General features: G+C 52.0%; 1 protein-coding gene across 1 annotated transcript; it reads left to right on the top strand.

The window, feature by feature from the left end:
- The first annotated feature begins 9417 nt into the window (after window positions 1-9417).
- LOC144723915 (inhibin beta B chain-like) lies at window positions 9418-13761 on the top strand. Its single transcript, XM_078602692.1, has 3 exons — window positions 9418-9901; window positions 12896-13226; window positions 13296-13761. Exons 1-3 carry the CDS (start codon window positions 9418-9420, stop codon window positions 13759-13761), a joined length of 1281 nt encoding a protein of 426 aa, XP_078458818.1.
- The last annotated feature ends 2014 nt before the right edge of the window (window positions 13762-15775 follow it).

Below are 15775 nucleotides of genomic sequence, written 5' to 3'. Positions count from 1 at the left end.
CACACCGCGCTGCTACCCGATCACTCCCTCTGGGCGCGTCACCGGCACACAGCCAATCAGCAGCACTACCCCCACCCGCGCACTGACGCCTGCTCCTCCCCGTCAGCGCGCGTCACCGCACACACACCCGTACATACGCGCTGGCACACGACATATACACCCAGCGCGTATCACCACTACATCACCCCCTCCCACATAGCTCGCAGCCGGCCCGGCTGCTAACAACAACCAACCGCGACGATAAAACGACAACCAACAAAAAAAAACCCCGTAACCCCCCGAGTGTGCCCCGTAACATAACACAACAACAACCACAAGAATAACTATGTACAGATTGACAATGAACCCGAAAAGTCAACAATAACACGATACGAGCAAATTCGAAACGAACGCGCCCCACGTCCCTGCGACTACACGCAGTGACGAGGCGCTCCAACTGCCCCGATTCCTCACGAGGCAGGTCATGCAAAGTAGCACGACCTGGCGCGAGTCCGTCTGGCTGGTCCATCGTATGGGGCGGGACACTGACGACCGTCCGGCGGTTCCGGCTGCTCCAGACGGCGCGGAACGGGCCTGAAAGGGCCGGCCCCGCCGCGGAGATCCGGCCGCCGGTGATCGGCAGCTGTCAGTTCCGAGACACCTGGGAGCAGATCAGGCGAAAATACGTGTGGATCAGGCAGAGACATTTCCCCCTCTGGGTCGCCGGTCACGTCACACGCCCGGCCATCACGACACAAGGGGAGGCCATATGGAGGCGAGAACGGTTTCAGTCGGGAGGGGTGAACGTACCACCGGCGCTTTCCCCACTTTATCTGAATGCACTGGGGCCGTGCAACGCGCACGACCTCCACGGGTCCCCTCCACGGTCTCAACAATTTAGGCGACGTAGCCAAGGGTGCCTGAGGGCAATGCAGCCAGGCCCTGTCACCTGGTTTCCATTCGTGCATGGACACCTTCCGTGCCCGCAACCGTTCATTAGCAATTTGGCGAGCCCGCGAATTAAGCCGCGCGGCCTCCCTCGCCTCTGTCAGCTTGTGAATATTAAACTTAATATGTTCTGCCAAATTAGAATTAGTTCGTGGAGCGGACAGGCCAAGTTGCGTTTCTATTGGCGGGTCAGCTTCCCGACCGTACATCAAATAGAATGGGGAAAACCCCGTAGCTGCATGGGGGGCCATTCTATACGCGGCAAGGACTCCCGGGACCTGCAGGTCCCAATCTACATGTGCCTCGCACACCTGCTGGCACAGCATGGAAGTCAAGGTTTTGTGGAGTCTCTCCACCATCCCGTCAGTCTGCGGGTGGTACGGGGAGGTACGCACCTTCTTGGTACCCAACAGATCGCACACCTCTTGCAACAATTTACTCGAAAATTTTTTACCTTGGTCGGTCAGCAGGCGTTCGGGAGCCCCCTTGTCCAGGACATAGCCCTGGACGAAGGCATCCGTCACAGCCGCTGCCGACTGGTTAGCGAGAGGCCACGCCATAGGCCATCGGGTAAAGTATTCGACCCCCACTAACAAATATTTATTCCCTCTCGGCGTGACTGGGAAGGGCCCCAAAATATCGAGTGCAACGAGCTCGTTGGTACGCGAGACCTGAATAGATTGCAGCGGTGGATTAGCTGCCACGGCCGGTGGTTTACGCCTGGCGCACTCAACGCACCCCTTCAGAATATGCACCACATCACTTCCCATTCCCGGCCAGTAATAGTCACGCTGAAGCAGGGCAAGCGTCTTGTTAACTCCCAAGTGCAAGAGGCGTTCGTGTGCCGCCAAGACAACCCTCCCCCTCACAGCGGAAGGCACCACGAGTGCGTTCCGCCGGGACAAACTGTCCCATTTCAATAACACGCCCCGCTCAAGTACATAGGAGCCGGTACGCTCCTGGTCCCCCTCGGGACCCCCAACCTTGCGGCGCAATGCTAGCAGCGAGCTGTCCGCCATCTGGAGGCGGCCCCATTCGCTGAGCGACAGCGAGAGCAGCGAGTCCCGACCCTGAGAGGCAGTGGAATCATCCCCGATCGGTGCGCCCGCTGTCGCAGCCAGTGCCCCCATCTCCCCCGCAAGCGTCGGTTTACAGCGCGCCGATCCCGACAAACACGCGCATTCATCACAAGGCAACAACCGCGACAAGCAATCGGCATTCGTGTGTCGCAACCCTTTACGGTACGTAGTCGTAAACTGATAGTCCTGGAGGACTTCCAACCAACGCGACAACTGGCCCGAGGGCTGGGCGACCCTCAATGAATACTGTAGCGCCGCGTGGTCCGTTCGGACTGTAAAGTGACGACCATAAAGATATGGCCTAAACTGCTGCACAAAAAAAACAATGGCAAGCAGCTTGCGACGGGTGACACAGTAGCGCTGCTCCGCCGGAGACAACACCCTACTACCGTAGGCGACAACTCTTTCGACACCCCCAACGACTTGGGATAGCACCCCCCCAATGCCCGTGTTGCTAGCATCCGTGTCCAGCAAAAAGGGACTGGCAAAATCGGGATAACACAAGGGTGGGGCACCCACCAAGGCGTCCCGGAGGGAGCGAAACGCGGCCTCCTCCTCCGGTCCCCATTTGAACTTCACTCCCTTCGCCGTTAGAGCGTGCAAGGGTTTTGCAATAGTGGCGAAGTGCTCAACGAACCGCCGATAATAAGAAGCAAACCCGATGAAACTACGCACGTCGGAAACGGACGTAGGTGTCGGCCACGAACCGACACAATCCGTCTTCGCGGGATCGGTGGAGATCCCCGAAGAATCGACAATGTGACCCAAGTATCTAACGGACCTACGAAGGAGGTGACATTTGGCCGGTTTAAATTTCAACTTAGCCGATCGCATTCGCAAGAACACCCCTCTCAATCGCCGGAGGTGTTCCTCAAACGTTTTACTGAAAACAATGACATCGTCCATATAAATCAAGCATGTATCCCACTGCAAGCCCGACAAAACCAGCTCCATAAGTCGCTGAAACGTCGCTGGAGAGGAGTGAAGTCCCATGGGTAACCGGTTAAACTGGAACAGCCCCCCTGGAGTCCGAAATGCTGTCTTAGGTTTCGACTCTTCGTCGAGCGGCAACTGCCAAAACCCCGATAACAAATCAAGAGTCGAAAAATATCGCGCACCAGACAATGCATCGAGGGACTCATCCATCCTGGGGAGCGGATACGCGTCAGCCACAGAGATCTTATTCAGGCGACGGAAATCAACGCAGAATCGCAGGGACCCGTCCTGCTTCTTAACCAGCACAATAGGCGCTCCCCACGGGCTAGAGGAGGGCGAAATAATATCGGCTTCTAGCATATCGTTAACAGCCGACTGAACATGTTCCTTCTCCACGGGACTCAGTCGGAAGGGATTTAGCCTGACCGGCGCCGCATCGCCCGTTTCAATGTGATGGTGCAACAAATCCGTGCACCCAATGTCATACTTATGTTTACTGAATACATCAGAGAATTCAATGAGCAACTCGCGCAGCGCACCCAACTGCGCCGCCGACAAATCGTCCGAGGCGGCACATAACGAATGGACCCACTCAAGGTCTTCCCTTGGCTCAACGTTCCGCGCGGGGCTCGAGCCCACCTGCGCAACCAACCCATCATCCCCAGGGACCTGCGCCGCGTGAGCCAGCACGGTGCCCTGCGGAATGACAGCTGGTCGCGACCCCGCGTTCAAAACCATCACAAACGGATCCCTGTCAGCCCGCACCAAAGTGTGAGCCACCGATAAATCAAGACCCCCGACAGCCTTGTTAGAAGGACCCAAAAGCATACTCTGTCCCGAAGCCTCCCTCACCCATGGTTTCCGCAACCGGAGGGGAATCAACATCTGTGAACCCGGGGGCACTTGCACTGTCTGCGTCGCCACCGCTTGTATCGTAGCGCACGCCGTCCGAATGTCAGTAGGGCCCGTCAAAAATGAAATCCGGCGACCCGATGGCAGTTCAATGCATCGTTGATCGATAAGAATTTTAATGGGCATTTTAGCCAAAAAGTCAGTGCCCAAAAGACACGGAACTGCCAAAGAAGACGAAACGAAAACGGGTCCCGACAATTTGATATCTCCAATGCAAATGGACGCCCTAACCTGACCGATAATGCCCAACGATCCCCCATTAGCGGCGTAAAATGGCACATCCACTGGAAGCATCGGACGACATTGGACCGGAAGAATATTATAAATGAGGTCCGATATAATAGTTGCCGATGCCCCCGTGTCCACTAACACCCTAATCTCAACCCCATCAATAGATCCCGTAACAACGGACGAACCCGCCGAAGCAGCCACAATTCTATGCCCCAATTCCGCCCATTCAATGTCTCCCTGGTCCCGGCCGAACCCCCCTCGCCGAACCGAATCCCCGAACCTTAACCGGCCCTCCTCCGCCGCAACGCGGCGTCCCATGTGTGCCGAATAAACAGGCCGAGCGTGTGAGGTGCCGCGACTTGCCGGGGATTGTAGAGATGACTTGGGCTCTCGGTCGTCGTCCAGCCGAGCTCCCATGGCGCGCTGCCGCGGAGCGCGGCACCCGGACGCCACGTGGCCCCGGAGGCCGCAGTTATAGCACGTGACGAGGGTCGGAGTAGATCTTGGTTGCTCCGACTTTCGGCCCGATCGCAGAGGCGACCGGGCCCCCGGCCTCCAGTCCCCTGGTCGTCCCGTGGCGAACGCCTCCTCTCGTGGGCTGACGACTTGGGGTTCGGCGACCACCAAACCCGGGGCTGCGACGACAGCAGCGTTGCAACCAACGCCTTGCTTCCGTTGTAGGGCCTCGTGCGCTTGAATACACGTGGCGACTCTCAAAGAAGAAATATCAATCTCGTCAGCTGTGTTGATAGGGACCCCCAGGTCCTGCGCCAACTTGAGCAGCTGCTCCAAAACCATCGCGTCTTGGCCCTCCTCGTCCATCCGAGGGAACGCAGCATCAGCAAGAGCCAGCAACGCCGTGCGATAGGCCAGCGCGGTCTCCGTGGCCGCTTTCCGTCTTGCGTAGAACTGATGGCGGCACGTAGAGGGAGGCCCGTAGACCCTGGCCAACAAACCCAGCGCATCCTTCAGCGTGGAGCGGTCCGACTTCCGTGCAGCCCTGAAGGCCGCGAGCGCATCGTCGTCCAGCATGGCGGGCAATGCCCGCAGCGCCGTAGCATCGGACCACGCTGACATCTCTTGATGCGCCAAAAACCTCCGCTGAAATTGGCCCCAGTCTCCGCCTTCCGCCTTGAAGGCTGACAACGTGGGCAGGCGCTGTTGAAAAATGAAGTCATCCGCCTCGTGGTTCCTCTCCGCCTGTCCGTCGGTGTCTAAGATGGCGGCTCCAGCAGCAGACGTAAGATGGCGGACCCCCTCGCGCGCTGATGACGTCGATGCGCGCGCTTGGGAACCCACCACCACGTGGCGCTCGCCGTTCCCGCCTTGAGTAGGCCCAGGCGCAATGGCGGGAATCCCCCATTCGTTTTGGCGGGAATCTGCGGGGCGACCTTGTAAAATGTCCCCCACCGTCCCCGCTCCTCCCGACGAGCTGATCTCCGCCAAGATGGACGCGGCGGCGAGCAGCAGCTCCGCCAGTCGGGAGTGCGCCTCACGAAGCCCGGCGTCTGTCCCCGGTCGCTCGGCCGGCGCCGTCGACGGACCCTGCAGCGTGGGCAAGTCCTCTTCCTCACCCCCCGCCACCAGCGGCCCCGAGTCGTCCAGGTCTTCCTCGCGGTCAATCCCGTGGGTCCTACGGGTCTTCCTCGTCTCCATACTTGGAAGCCCGTTTCACTTCTGACGCCAGATGAAGTATTGGAAAATGACGGCAGGAAACTCCTTGACGGGAACACACTTCTTTTATTAAATCTTGACTTGTAACAATACAACGCGTGGCCTCTCTTCTTCACAATGCGCTTCTCTTGACTCTGGATTCTGTGCTGCCGGCTCTCTGTGCCTCGTGTAGACTCCGCGCCTCGGCTACACTCCTCTCTCGCCTCGTGTAGACTCTGCGCCTCTGCTACACTCTCCACTCGCCTCGTGTAGACTTTGCACCTCTCTCGCTGGCTACACCGTATGCATACTCGGCTCGTGCAGACCTTCCTCTCTCGCTGGCTACACCGTATGCATACTCGGCTCGTGCAGACCGTTCTCTCTCGCTGGCTACACACTACACATTACTCAGCTCGTGTAGACCGTTCTATCTCGCTGGCTACACACTATACATTACTCAGCTCGTGTAGACCGTTCTATCTCGCTGGCTACACACTATACATTACTCAGCTCGTGTAGACCGTTCTCTCTCACTGGCTACACACTATACATCACTCAGCTTCTACTCTCCATTACTCTCCTCTCCGGGCTCTCTCTCTGCACCTTCCTCTTCATTCTTAGATGGTTCCACTTCTGCCCCCTGCTCCTCTGTGCATCACCTTATATACCCCTTCTTCCCGGGAGGCGGAGCGGATGCGGACCTCAACGTCGGCACCGCTCCTCAGTTACCCAATCCCCACGCGCTATCCTTACGATCCGGTTCCGCTCAGCGCGTGTTTCCACTCCCCGACCAATCACACCGCGCTGCTACCCGATCACTCCCTCTGGGCGCGTCACCGGCACACAGCCAATCAGCAGCACTACCCCCACCCGCGCACTGACGCCTGCTCCTCCCCGTCAGCGCGCGTCACCGCACACACACCCGTACATACGCGCTGGCACACGACATATACACCCAGCGCGTATCACCACTACACATATGAAGAGGAATTTTAGCATACCAATGGGCAATGCGTAGGAGGGGGGGCGGAGGGGTTTCAAAGTCCCATTATGCCCATGCATTATGCAGGATCAACAGCACCACGGGGGGGCGCAAGGAACAACGTTAATAAAGGAAAGGAATGTTAATGATATGTAGCTGCATTTACCAAACAACCACGTAGAAAACCAAAGTAAAAACTACATAAAAAAAAACTAAAATATAAACTGATACTTACTATACTCTACAATAAGTTGAGTTACTAACAACAAATAATAAATTACAATTCTACGTCGTAAGAAGTATATAATATACTTCCATCTAAACTTTATTCTCTTAGCATATACAGTACTATATACTGCCATAGATAAACCCAACATTAAATTATATACTGTATTGCTGTAAACAACCCTATACTTTATACTTTTTAATATAACACTATGTATTATTCAACTCACCCTAATGTGTATCGAAATGGTTTATTACGTCCTTCCAATGATGGATTCAGGCTTAGCAATCATTGGAAGGACGTAATAAACCATTTCGATACACATTAGGGTGAGTTGAATAATACATAGTGTTATATTAAAATGTATAAAGTATAGGGTTGTTTACAGCAATACAGTATATAATTTAATGTTGGGTTTATCTATGGCAGTATATAGTACTGTATATGCTAAGAGAATAAAGTTTAGATGGAAGTATATTATATACTTCTTACGACGTAGAATTGTAATTTATTATTTGTTGTTAGTAACTCAGCTTATTGTAGAGTATAGTAAGTATCAGTTTATATTTTAGTTTTTTTATGTAGTTTTTACTTTGGTTTTCTACGTGGTTGTTTGGTAAATGCAGCTACATATCATTAACATTCCTTTCCTTTATTAACGTTGTTCCTTGCGCCCCCCCCCGTGGTGCTGTTGATCCTGCATAATGCATGGGCATAATGTCCTTTGAAACCCCTCCGCCCCCCCTCCTACGCATTGCCCATTGGTATGCTAAAATTCCTTTTCATATGCACATTCTTTTGTTAAGGCGCTCCTCCTCGCTACACCTATATAAGCTCCTAGCTTGATAATGTCTCATTCTTCGCCTGAGGACGGCTGCTTGCGTTGTGGCCGAAACGTCGTGAGAATTGTTTTATTATGTTTTATTTTTATTATTTTATTACTTCCCTTCTACATGACTTTACCGAAAGAACCAAGAAGACGTGCAGAGGTCATCAGTGATCTTTAGTAGAGCTGTTTCAATGCTTTGGAAATTCCTGTATACTGACAGCAACGGTTTGAATCTGCTCATTGCAGGCATTCTATGACTCACACTCCTGTCCATCACTTATCTGCACCCCCGAGCTCAGCAGACTACATAGCCCGGATCGTCTTGTCACCAAAACTGCAGAAGATGGCACCTCGCGCGCTTTTTTCAGGCGAGGTAGGGCTCCCACGTGGCATCAGGCCGCAACTCTTGTGCGCGCCTCTTTTGCCCCTCCCGCAGCCCAGGGTCGTGCTCCTCGGATGCACCGCGTCGCCCCGAGGCACTGGCAGCATGCACTGGGCGTGGATTGAGGTTGCCTGCCTTATGTTCCACCCTCTCAACATTAAATTCGAGACAACCGCAGGGCCATTCTGTGCTGCCTCACGCCTTGCCCCTCACTCACTCTGGGGCTGTCCCTCTCCTGTCACTCTCCTCGTCTTGCCCCAGTGTGGCTTCCTGGCAGGTGGGGGGCGAACTCGGGGGGGAGGGGGGGCGGAGGAGGGGGGGGGCAGCTCGCATGGGCCGTGACAAATTCCTTTGGCACGATTCTTGTGATGATCTTAGGAGAGTGCGAATTCATACAAATAACTATGTTCTAAATAAAACCACATTTTTTTTATGGGCCACCTGCTGCGCGTCTAAGATTTATTTAAATATGCCTACAAGAGGGCCAGAGTCACCTGAGAAGTATGGAAGAAATGTTGCTTAAACTTGGAAATGTATGGAGCACCGTTTCATCTTTAATAGAGTACCACGATTTCTAGGATGCACGGTGCACACTTACAACTGGAGACAGATGTCCATAATTTTAAGACCATTGTAGCCTCAGCCTGGATTTTCCATAAAATACTTCTGACATGTGCATATCTCTACCGGACGACTGCGTATGTAATATTTTACGACTCATTTTATGCAGATGATTGTCTAACAGTTATTGGAACAAACAATGTATACGAATTTAATTGCATAGTATATGCGCATGAGTGCACTCTTACAAGTTATGCACAAGTGCAACTTTTAACACGTCCTGAAACTTACTTTCAAGCAATAACTTTTTTGGGCCAGAAATGGAGCACGTACAATACAGCCAGTGTAATAGCAATTCTACATAACCCTAATTTCCACCAGCCTCCGCATCTGTTGAACCAACCGCAAAATCAGCGTTCCCCGCGATGCGATATGGAGGCCATCCACGGTGTTTCGCAATGCTGGCACATACTTAAGAGGACTGCTCTGCCAAAAACACACATTTGGCTCTCGCCTATTTGACATAATTTATCCCTTGCCACTCCGCAGCAAGAGACAGCTCTACATACGTGAGGGTATATATATTTAACCGCAGCACCGGCTGTCTGCTCACTCTGCAGAACTAGATACCCGCTGACGGTGGCACACCTGGATACAAGTTGCTCCTACGCCTGTGGGGAGTTCTCGCGGCTTAAGAAGATGCATGGCCCCAGGTGCGAGGCGCGGATCGTGGCAAGCCGCAAGATGCACACGCGCACGGGCATCGCGTTTGCTCTCCTGGTCACCGCGTGCACCGTGGGCTCTCCTCTCGACCCGCAAGTGGCCACGCAAGGCCGCTCTAACCTGGCAGCCAGGGTCAGTACCTGGGCCATGGCGGAAGTCGGAGTCACCGCAAGATCAAAGCTTGACAAACACGATTGCCCGTCCTGTGGTATGGCCTTTCTGCGTCGCGTGGAGGAGAAGCAGGGAGAGGCGCTGCTCGTAGAGGCAGTGAAAAGCCATATCCTCAACAAACTGGGACTCCACGAGAGGCCGACCGCCATTCGACCCATTCCGCGGCTGGCGATGCTCGCTGCGGTGAACAAGCTGCACCACACGAAACGGGGCAGGCGAGGCCACGATGACACCGAAAAGACTCAGCGCGGCCACGATTTCTCCGAGATCATAAGCTTTGCGAGCTTTGGTGCGTAAGTTACGCGAGCGTTGCACCCACACAACCCGTGAAACACAACCAGGCAAAAGGCTGCGATGAGAACCCACGTGAAAGTGGTGTTTGCTGCCTCACGGGTGAGCGTTCACAGTAACAAGCGGTTGGACGGCAGCTCAATTAAAAAGAGTCGAAGTGGGGAAAAATACCGTGGCGGCTCCCAATGAGGAGCGTGTCCACTTTGTTAGAAGGCGTGGACGGATTTCACGCTAAAAGTGAATGCAGGTGGGGGACACAGCTGGAGCGCAACCGTGATGTTCTTGTCTGCATGTGGCATGCGGCGACCTTTGATAGTGATGCTTAGCGTTTCGCTGAGCACCGCATTTCAATTCAAAACCGCAAGAGTTCTTTAATAAGAAGTGTCTCAGTCATTGCAGCGTCAATGATAAGTGTTGGATGTAAACATTCATTTCCAACTTCAGTTTGTGAAATTGTGTTTTTGTCAAAATCAAAGGATCTTCCTGCACGAATGAGTAATGAAGTGGCTTGCATCCCTGTTGTGTAAATTCCACATTCTTTTGGCAAATGTAATTTTCTCCAAAGGATGGCAGCCGGCAATGTTCCACAAAGTCCAGGTATCCACCAGGGAGGTGTTAGCCTGATCCCACAGGGATAGTGGGCCGATTTGATCCCCAAATGGTCCTTAAACTCCCAACCCTGGCAATTTCAGTCAAGTTTTCCATTTGCCCCAAAATCCTCAAACAGAGTCGCACTCTCATTGATCCATTCCTGTGTCGTGTGGAAAAACCCAGCTTTTGGTCTTTAAAGGATTACTGTGGTTTCAACCGGAACATCACAGGCTGGACTCATTCAAATTGTGGATACATTTTTAAAGCTCTGAGCTCTGAGCTGCAATGCCATTCATCGATAGGAGCCCCTTCCAATTTCCACTGCTTCATTCCATTCGATCGATAGCTACTGATCGTGAGTCAAATTCGCCACGAATGAACCACATTTACAACACTGACCAATTTGAGCTTTTGGTGTAGATCGCAACTGGGCGATTAAGCAGCTTCCGATAATTGTAAAACAAATTTAGAGAACAGAAACCTAAGGAGCACATCATAATCATTTGGTGAAATAAGCCTGCTGGCAGTTGTGGGTCTTAAATTGGATCTGATCCCGCAGATACGCGCAAAGGGGGCATCGTCGCGGGCCACAGTGTGGCCAGCACACCGTTGCTACTGGCAGTTGGGCCAATGCAGCTCGTGCGAGTGCAGCCGTAAAATATGTTTCGGCTGAAGGCGTGAATGCGTTAGCAGCCTGAGTACGTCAGTGGAAAGCAAACCCCCGTTCCCACCGCAGGACCACGGGGTCAAGTGAAAAAGTCAAAGCCGTCCGCGTGTTCAAAGGAGGCGTCGAGCAGTGCGTCTCTTAAAAGTGAAAGCTATTTTGCTGGAACATTCCGAATTATTCCCTTTACACTGCCTGTGCAACAATGGCGGTGCATGGCCTGTAATCCAAAGCTTTAACCAAAAAATTGGGGCATCAAGTAGATGGCAGTGCAGCGAGTTGGGGATTTAGTGAACTAGGTTATGCGGAACTTAGAACGCTGTCCTCCTCTCGTGGTGCGTGGTTTTTATCTATGTGCTCCGGTTTCCCCCGCACATGAAGCGCTTGTGATAGTGGCTTCTGAAAATGCATCATGAGACTCAATGAGGCTTTTTCTGGATAAGCAAGTTGCATTATTATCATTCTGATAAAAACGCATAGCTTTTTTCAACAACGCCGTGGCCTTAAAAGTATTTGTATATATCATAGGTTGTGTTTCGGGTATTGGCCCTTCTTGATAGCACACCAGTGTAGAAGTGTGCTGAAAGGCCATTGAGAATCAGAATATGTGTTCATACTAGAGGAATCCGATAAACTATGAAGCTTTTTTTACAGATGTCCTGTAGGGGCAGCTCAGAACGTTGCAACAACAAACAACACAAAAAAACACGATATGAGTGCAAAGTATAGGAAAGGTAAACAAATCACTTTAAAAATATATCCAAATTAAAATAAACTATTTCTATCATTGCCCAAAATGTTGTCTATTATATATTACCTTCCTTTTAAGGCAGTGTTAGAGAATAATGTTGGGTTTTGCTACATTTACAACAAATATAATGTGTTTTATATTTTTTTCCCTTCTACGTGACTTTACCGAAAGAACCAAGAATGTGAATCCCTGCAGTCACGGAAGTTTTAAATCTAAATTTAAGTATAATGTGATGCAGCATCACTGTTTACAGTATCATATTTCCCCTCCAGTGGCATAACAAATAATACCCGAATGTGTCCGCGCACGTGGCCTCAATTCGCCTCCCGTCGGGAGTGGGGCGGCTGCGGTTCATCATCGCTGTGCAAAGACAACGATCCCCCATAAAGCCTCAAAAGACTTACGGGGCTGGTGCTGTTAGCGAGGAACACCTATGAAGGCGGGCACGGCACACGAGGGAGTGGGTGGCCAGCACCACGCCTGTCCGCCTTTGTCTCTCCAGTGGCGATATTTACACCCCACCAGGTACTCATTTGAGGCTGAGTCGACCTAGAGGAGGCCCACAACCGGTTCAGATAATCGTCACTGGTATTACGAAAAGTTGTTTTTGTATATAAACTAAACATTTTTATTTTATTTTACCAGATAGGGTCCACTGAGCTATGTAGCTTTTTTTCAAAAGCGACTTGACCACAAATGACAGCTCAATGAAGTGGCTTATCACGTAGACATGTATCGCAGCCAAATACCATAAACCCGGAAAAAAATCCACACGACCACGGGGAAAACACGCAAACCCCAAATATACAGCAGGCGTCAGGGTCGGGATCGAACTCACGCCCTCCTGCATACCAAGTGGAGGGAGTTAACACCTCGCCACCGTATCGCCCCGAACAGTGAGCGGGATTCGAACTCGGGTCGCCGGGTTCGTAACGCGGCGCACTAACCGCTATCCCCCCGAATCCCAACACTCCAAACTCGCGCAGATGGCTGGCACTCGGGCGCCCTGCAACTGCGCCTGGAGTTCCCCGCCGAGCAACAGCTGCGCGTCGCGTGGCTGCGCAGCGCCGAGCTGTGGCTCCACGTGCACGCCGCGGACGGGGGCCCGCAGCTTCCCGACGGCGCGGCGGTGGCCGCCCTGCTGCGCGTCAGGGTCCGCTCGGCCGGCGCCCCCACCGTCGAGGTGCAGCGGAGCGTCCAGGTCACCGCCGAGGATGCGTGGGTCGCCGTGCCGCTGCTCGACGCCGTGCGCGCCGCCCTGCAGAGGGCGGACGGGGCGCTCGCCGTGAGCGTGGAGTGCGACGGCTGCGTCGTGCTGTCGGGTCGGGCCGCAAAAGGTCAAGGCGAGGCCGCCGCCGTCGCCTCCGCCCCTGCTGCTGTTGATAGCGGCGGTGGTGGCGAGAAGAACGTGGACTTGGCGGAATTCGGACCGCACGGGTGGCCCTTCCTCCTGCTGCGCGTGGCGTCGTCTCAGGGCGGGAGCCGCACGCGCAGGAGAAGTGTTGAGTGCGACGGCTCGTCCAGCCTGTGCTGCCTCCAGCGCTTCTACGTGGAGTTTCGAAAGATCAACTGGGGCGACTGGATCATCCAGCCAGCGGGTTTCCAGAGCAACTACTGCCAGGGCGAGTGCAGGGCGGCGCAGGTCCTGAACGGCACCATCTCGGCCTCCTCCCTGCGCAGCGTGATCATCAACCAGTACAACCTGCGCGGCCTGGGGTCCGTGGCCGCTAAGACCACCTGCTGCGTGCCCGTCCGCTTCAGCTCGGTGTCCATGCTCTACTACGATGATAAGAACAACATCATGAAGAAGGACGTGCCAGACATGGTGGCAGAGGAGTGCGGCTGCATCTGAGAGAATAAAAACAACCTCTCGTCGTGCCGTCACGCACCTAAGCATACGCGAGGCCACGATATGCCTCACATACGTGTAAAGCTTTGTTTGTGAGGAAAAAGAATCGTAATAATTTAAAGTAATTTCTCAAATACAGGGTGATCAGATTTGCAGATGCCCAGCTATAGTGACAGGGAACATTTACGGACAAATTTATTTTAAAAGGATCCACTTCCCTCCCACCAATCTCAAGTCGCTCATTAAACCGTTTTCGTATGTCTTTTTATATTTATATGTAGAGATGGATTCGGCGCCCTCCAAAACACCCCAGATACAAATGTCTCTCGGGCTAGGTTCAGAAGAGAAAAAGTGACAAAAAATTGGGGGCCCAAAATATTTTTTTCTTTTTTGATGTCACATACAGATTCATCCCTCTTGAAAACGAAATGATGCAATATGTTTTTGGATCTTGGCTCAAAAACAAACAATTGAAATGTTAATGCTCAATTATTGCGGAGGTAAAACATGTACAGTTTTACCTCCGCAACATGTACAAATCCTTCACACTTTTATATGCCTAGGTTAAAAAGTGAGAAACTAAAAATATTAATGAAATTTAACTAAAATGAATCGATTTTTTTCTCAAGGATCTAAAATCAAATTATGTGGCTTTCCGACGTATCTCGTCATGAGCATAGACTCAACTATATTTTGTGCCAAATATCAGCTTCATAGCCCTTCCGGTAATCTCATCAGGACCCAAGCGCGTTGCTCAGTCACTCTTGACCGGCTATGCACGTAGGATGACGGCAGGGGTGCCGCAGCGATGTCACACAGCCTCGGACACATGGCCGAACTACGCACAAGGTCGCCCTCGTTACACTCAAAGTGCTTGCCACAAATTAACCACAAGGAGCATAAACCATCTAGCAAACTCCAGTCATCCTCGCAGCAGCGGCTTTGGGCTAAACATTGAATAAAGACGGTCACTGCATCGTGCGCTTTCAGATGCGCTTCTGTGGCCGTCCGGAACGCGTTTCCTTTGAATGTTAGGAAGCCACTGGAGCTATGCACTTTGAAATCTAAATTGAAAACTCATTGTTTTCGAAGTGCTTTTTGTGTTTTGTTTTTTGTCCTATCCCCACACCTCCCATTATAGTACGGTTGACTCCGTACGGTGCGAATGAACTTCAACATACATACAGTGAGGGAAAAAAGTATTTGATCCCCTGCAGATTTTGTACGTTTGCCCATTGACAAAGAAATGATCAGTATATCATTTTAATGGTAGGTTTATTTGAACAGTGAGAGACAGAATACCAACAAAAAATCCAGAAAAACGCATGTCAAAACTGTTATAAATTGATTTGCATTTTAATGAGGGAAATAAGTATTTGACCCCTCTGCAAAACATGACTTAGTACTTGGTGGCAAAACCCTTGTTGGCAATCACAGAGGTCAGACGTTTCTTGTAGTTGGCTACCAGGTTGGCACACATCTCAGGAGGGATTTTGTCCCACTCCTCTTTGCACATCTTCTCCAAGTCATTAAGGTTTCGAGGCTGACGTTTGGCAACTTGAACCTTCAGCTCCCTCCACAGATTTTCTATGGGATTAAGGTCTGGAGACTGGCTAGGCCACTCCAGGACCTTAATGTGCTTCTTTTTGAGCCACTCTTTTGTTGCCTTGGCCGTGTATTTTGGGTCATTGACATGCTGGAATACCCATCCACGACCCATTTTCAATGCCCTGGCTGAGGGAAGGAGGTTCTCACCCAAGATTTGACGGTACATGGCCCCATCCATCGTCCCTTTGATGCGGTGAAGTTGTAATGTCCCCTTTGCAGAAAAACACCCCCAAAGCATAATGTTTCCACCTCCATGTTTGACGATGTGGATGGTGTTTTTGGGGTCATAGGCAGCATTCCTCCTCCTCCAAACACGACGAGTTGAGTTGATGCCAAAGAGCTCCATTTTGGTCTCATCTGACCACAACACTTTCACCCAGTTGTCCTCTGAATCATTCAGATGTTCATT

The sequence above is a fragment of the Lampetra planeri genome, chromosome 19, assembly GCF_965212315.1.
Source record: "Lampetra planeri chromosome 19, kcLamPlan1.2.h2, whole genome shotgun sequence".
In the NCBI taxonomy this organism is placed as follows: Eukaryota; Metazoa; Chordata; class Hyperoartia; order Petromyzontiformes; family Petromyzontidae; genus Lampetra; species Lampetra planeri.
Note: the sequence above shows the minus strand (reverse complement) of the source record. Positions and strands in the feature narration are given on the sequence as shown.

Excerpts from the sequence above, each read along its gene's own strand:
- LOC144723915 (XM_078602692.1), top strand. The coding sequence starts at position 9,418 with ATGCATGGCCCCAGGTGCGAGGCGCGGATCGTGGCAAGCCGCAAGATG. Across the intron at positions 9,902-12,895 it reads CATAAGCTTTGCGAGCTTTG|ATGGCTGGCACTCGGGCGCC; the intron begins GTGCGTAAGTTA and ends AAACTCGCGCAG. Across the intron at positions 13,227-13,295 it reads TGCGACGGCTGCGTCGTGCT|CGGCGGTGGTGGCGAGAAGA; the intron begins GTCGGGTCGGGC and ends TGCTGTTGATAG.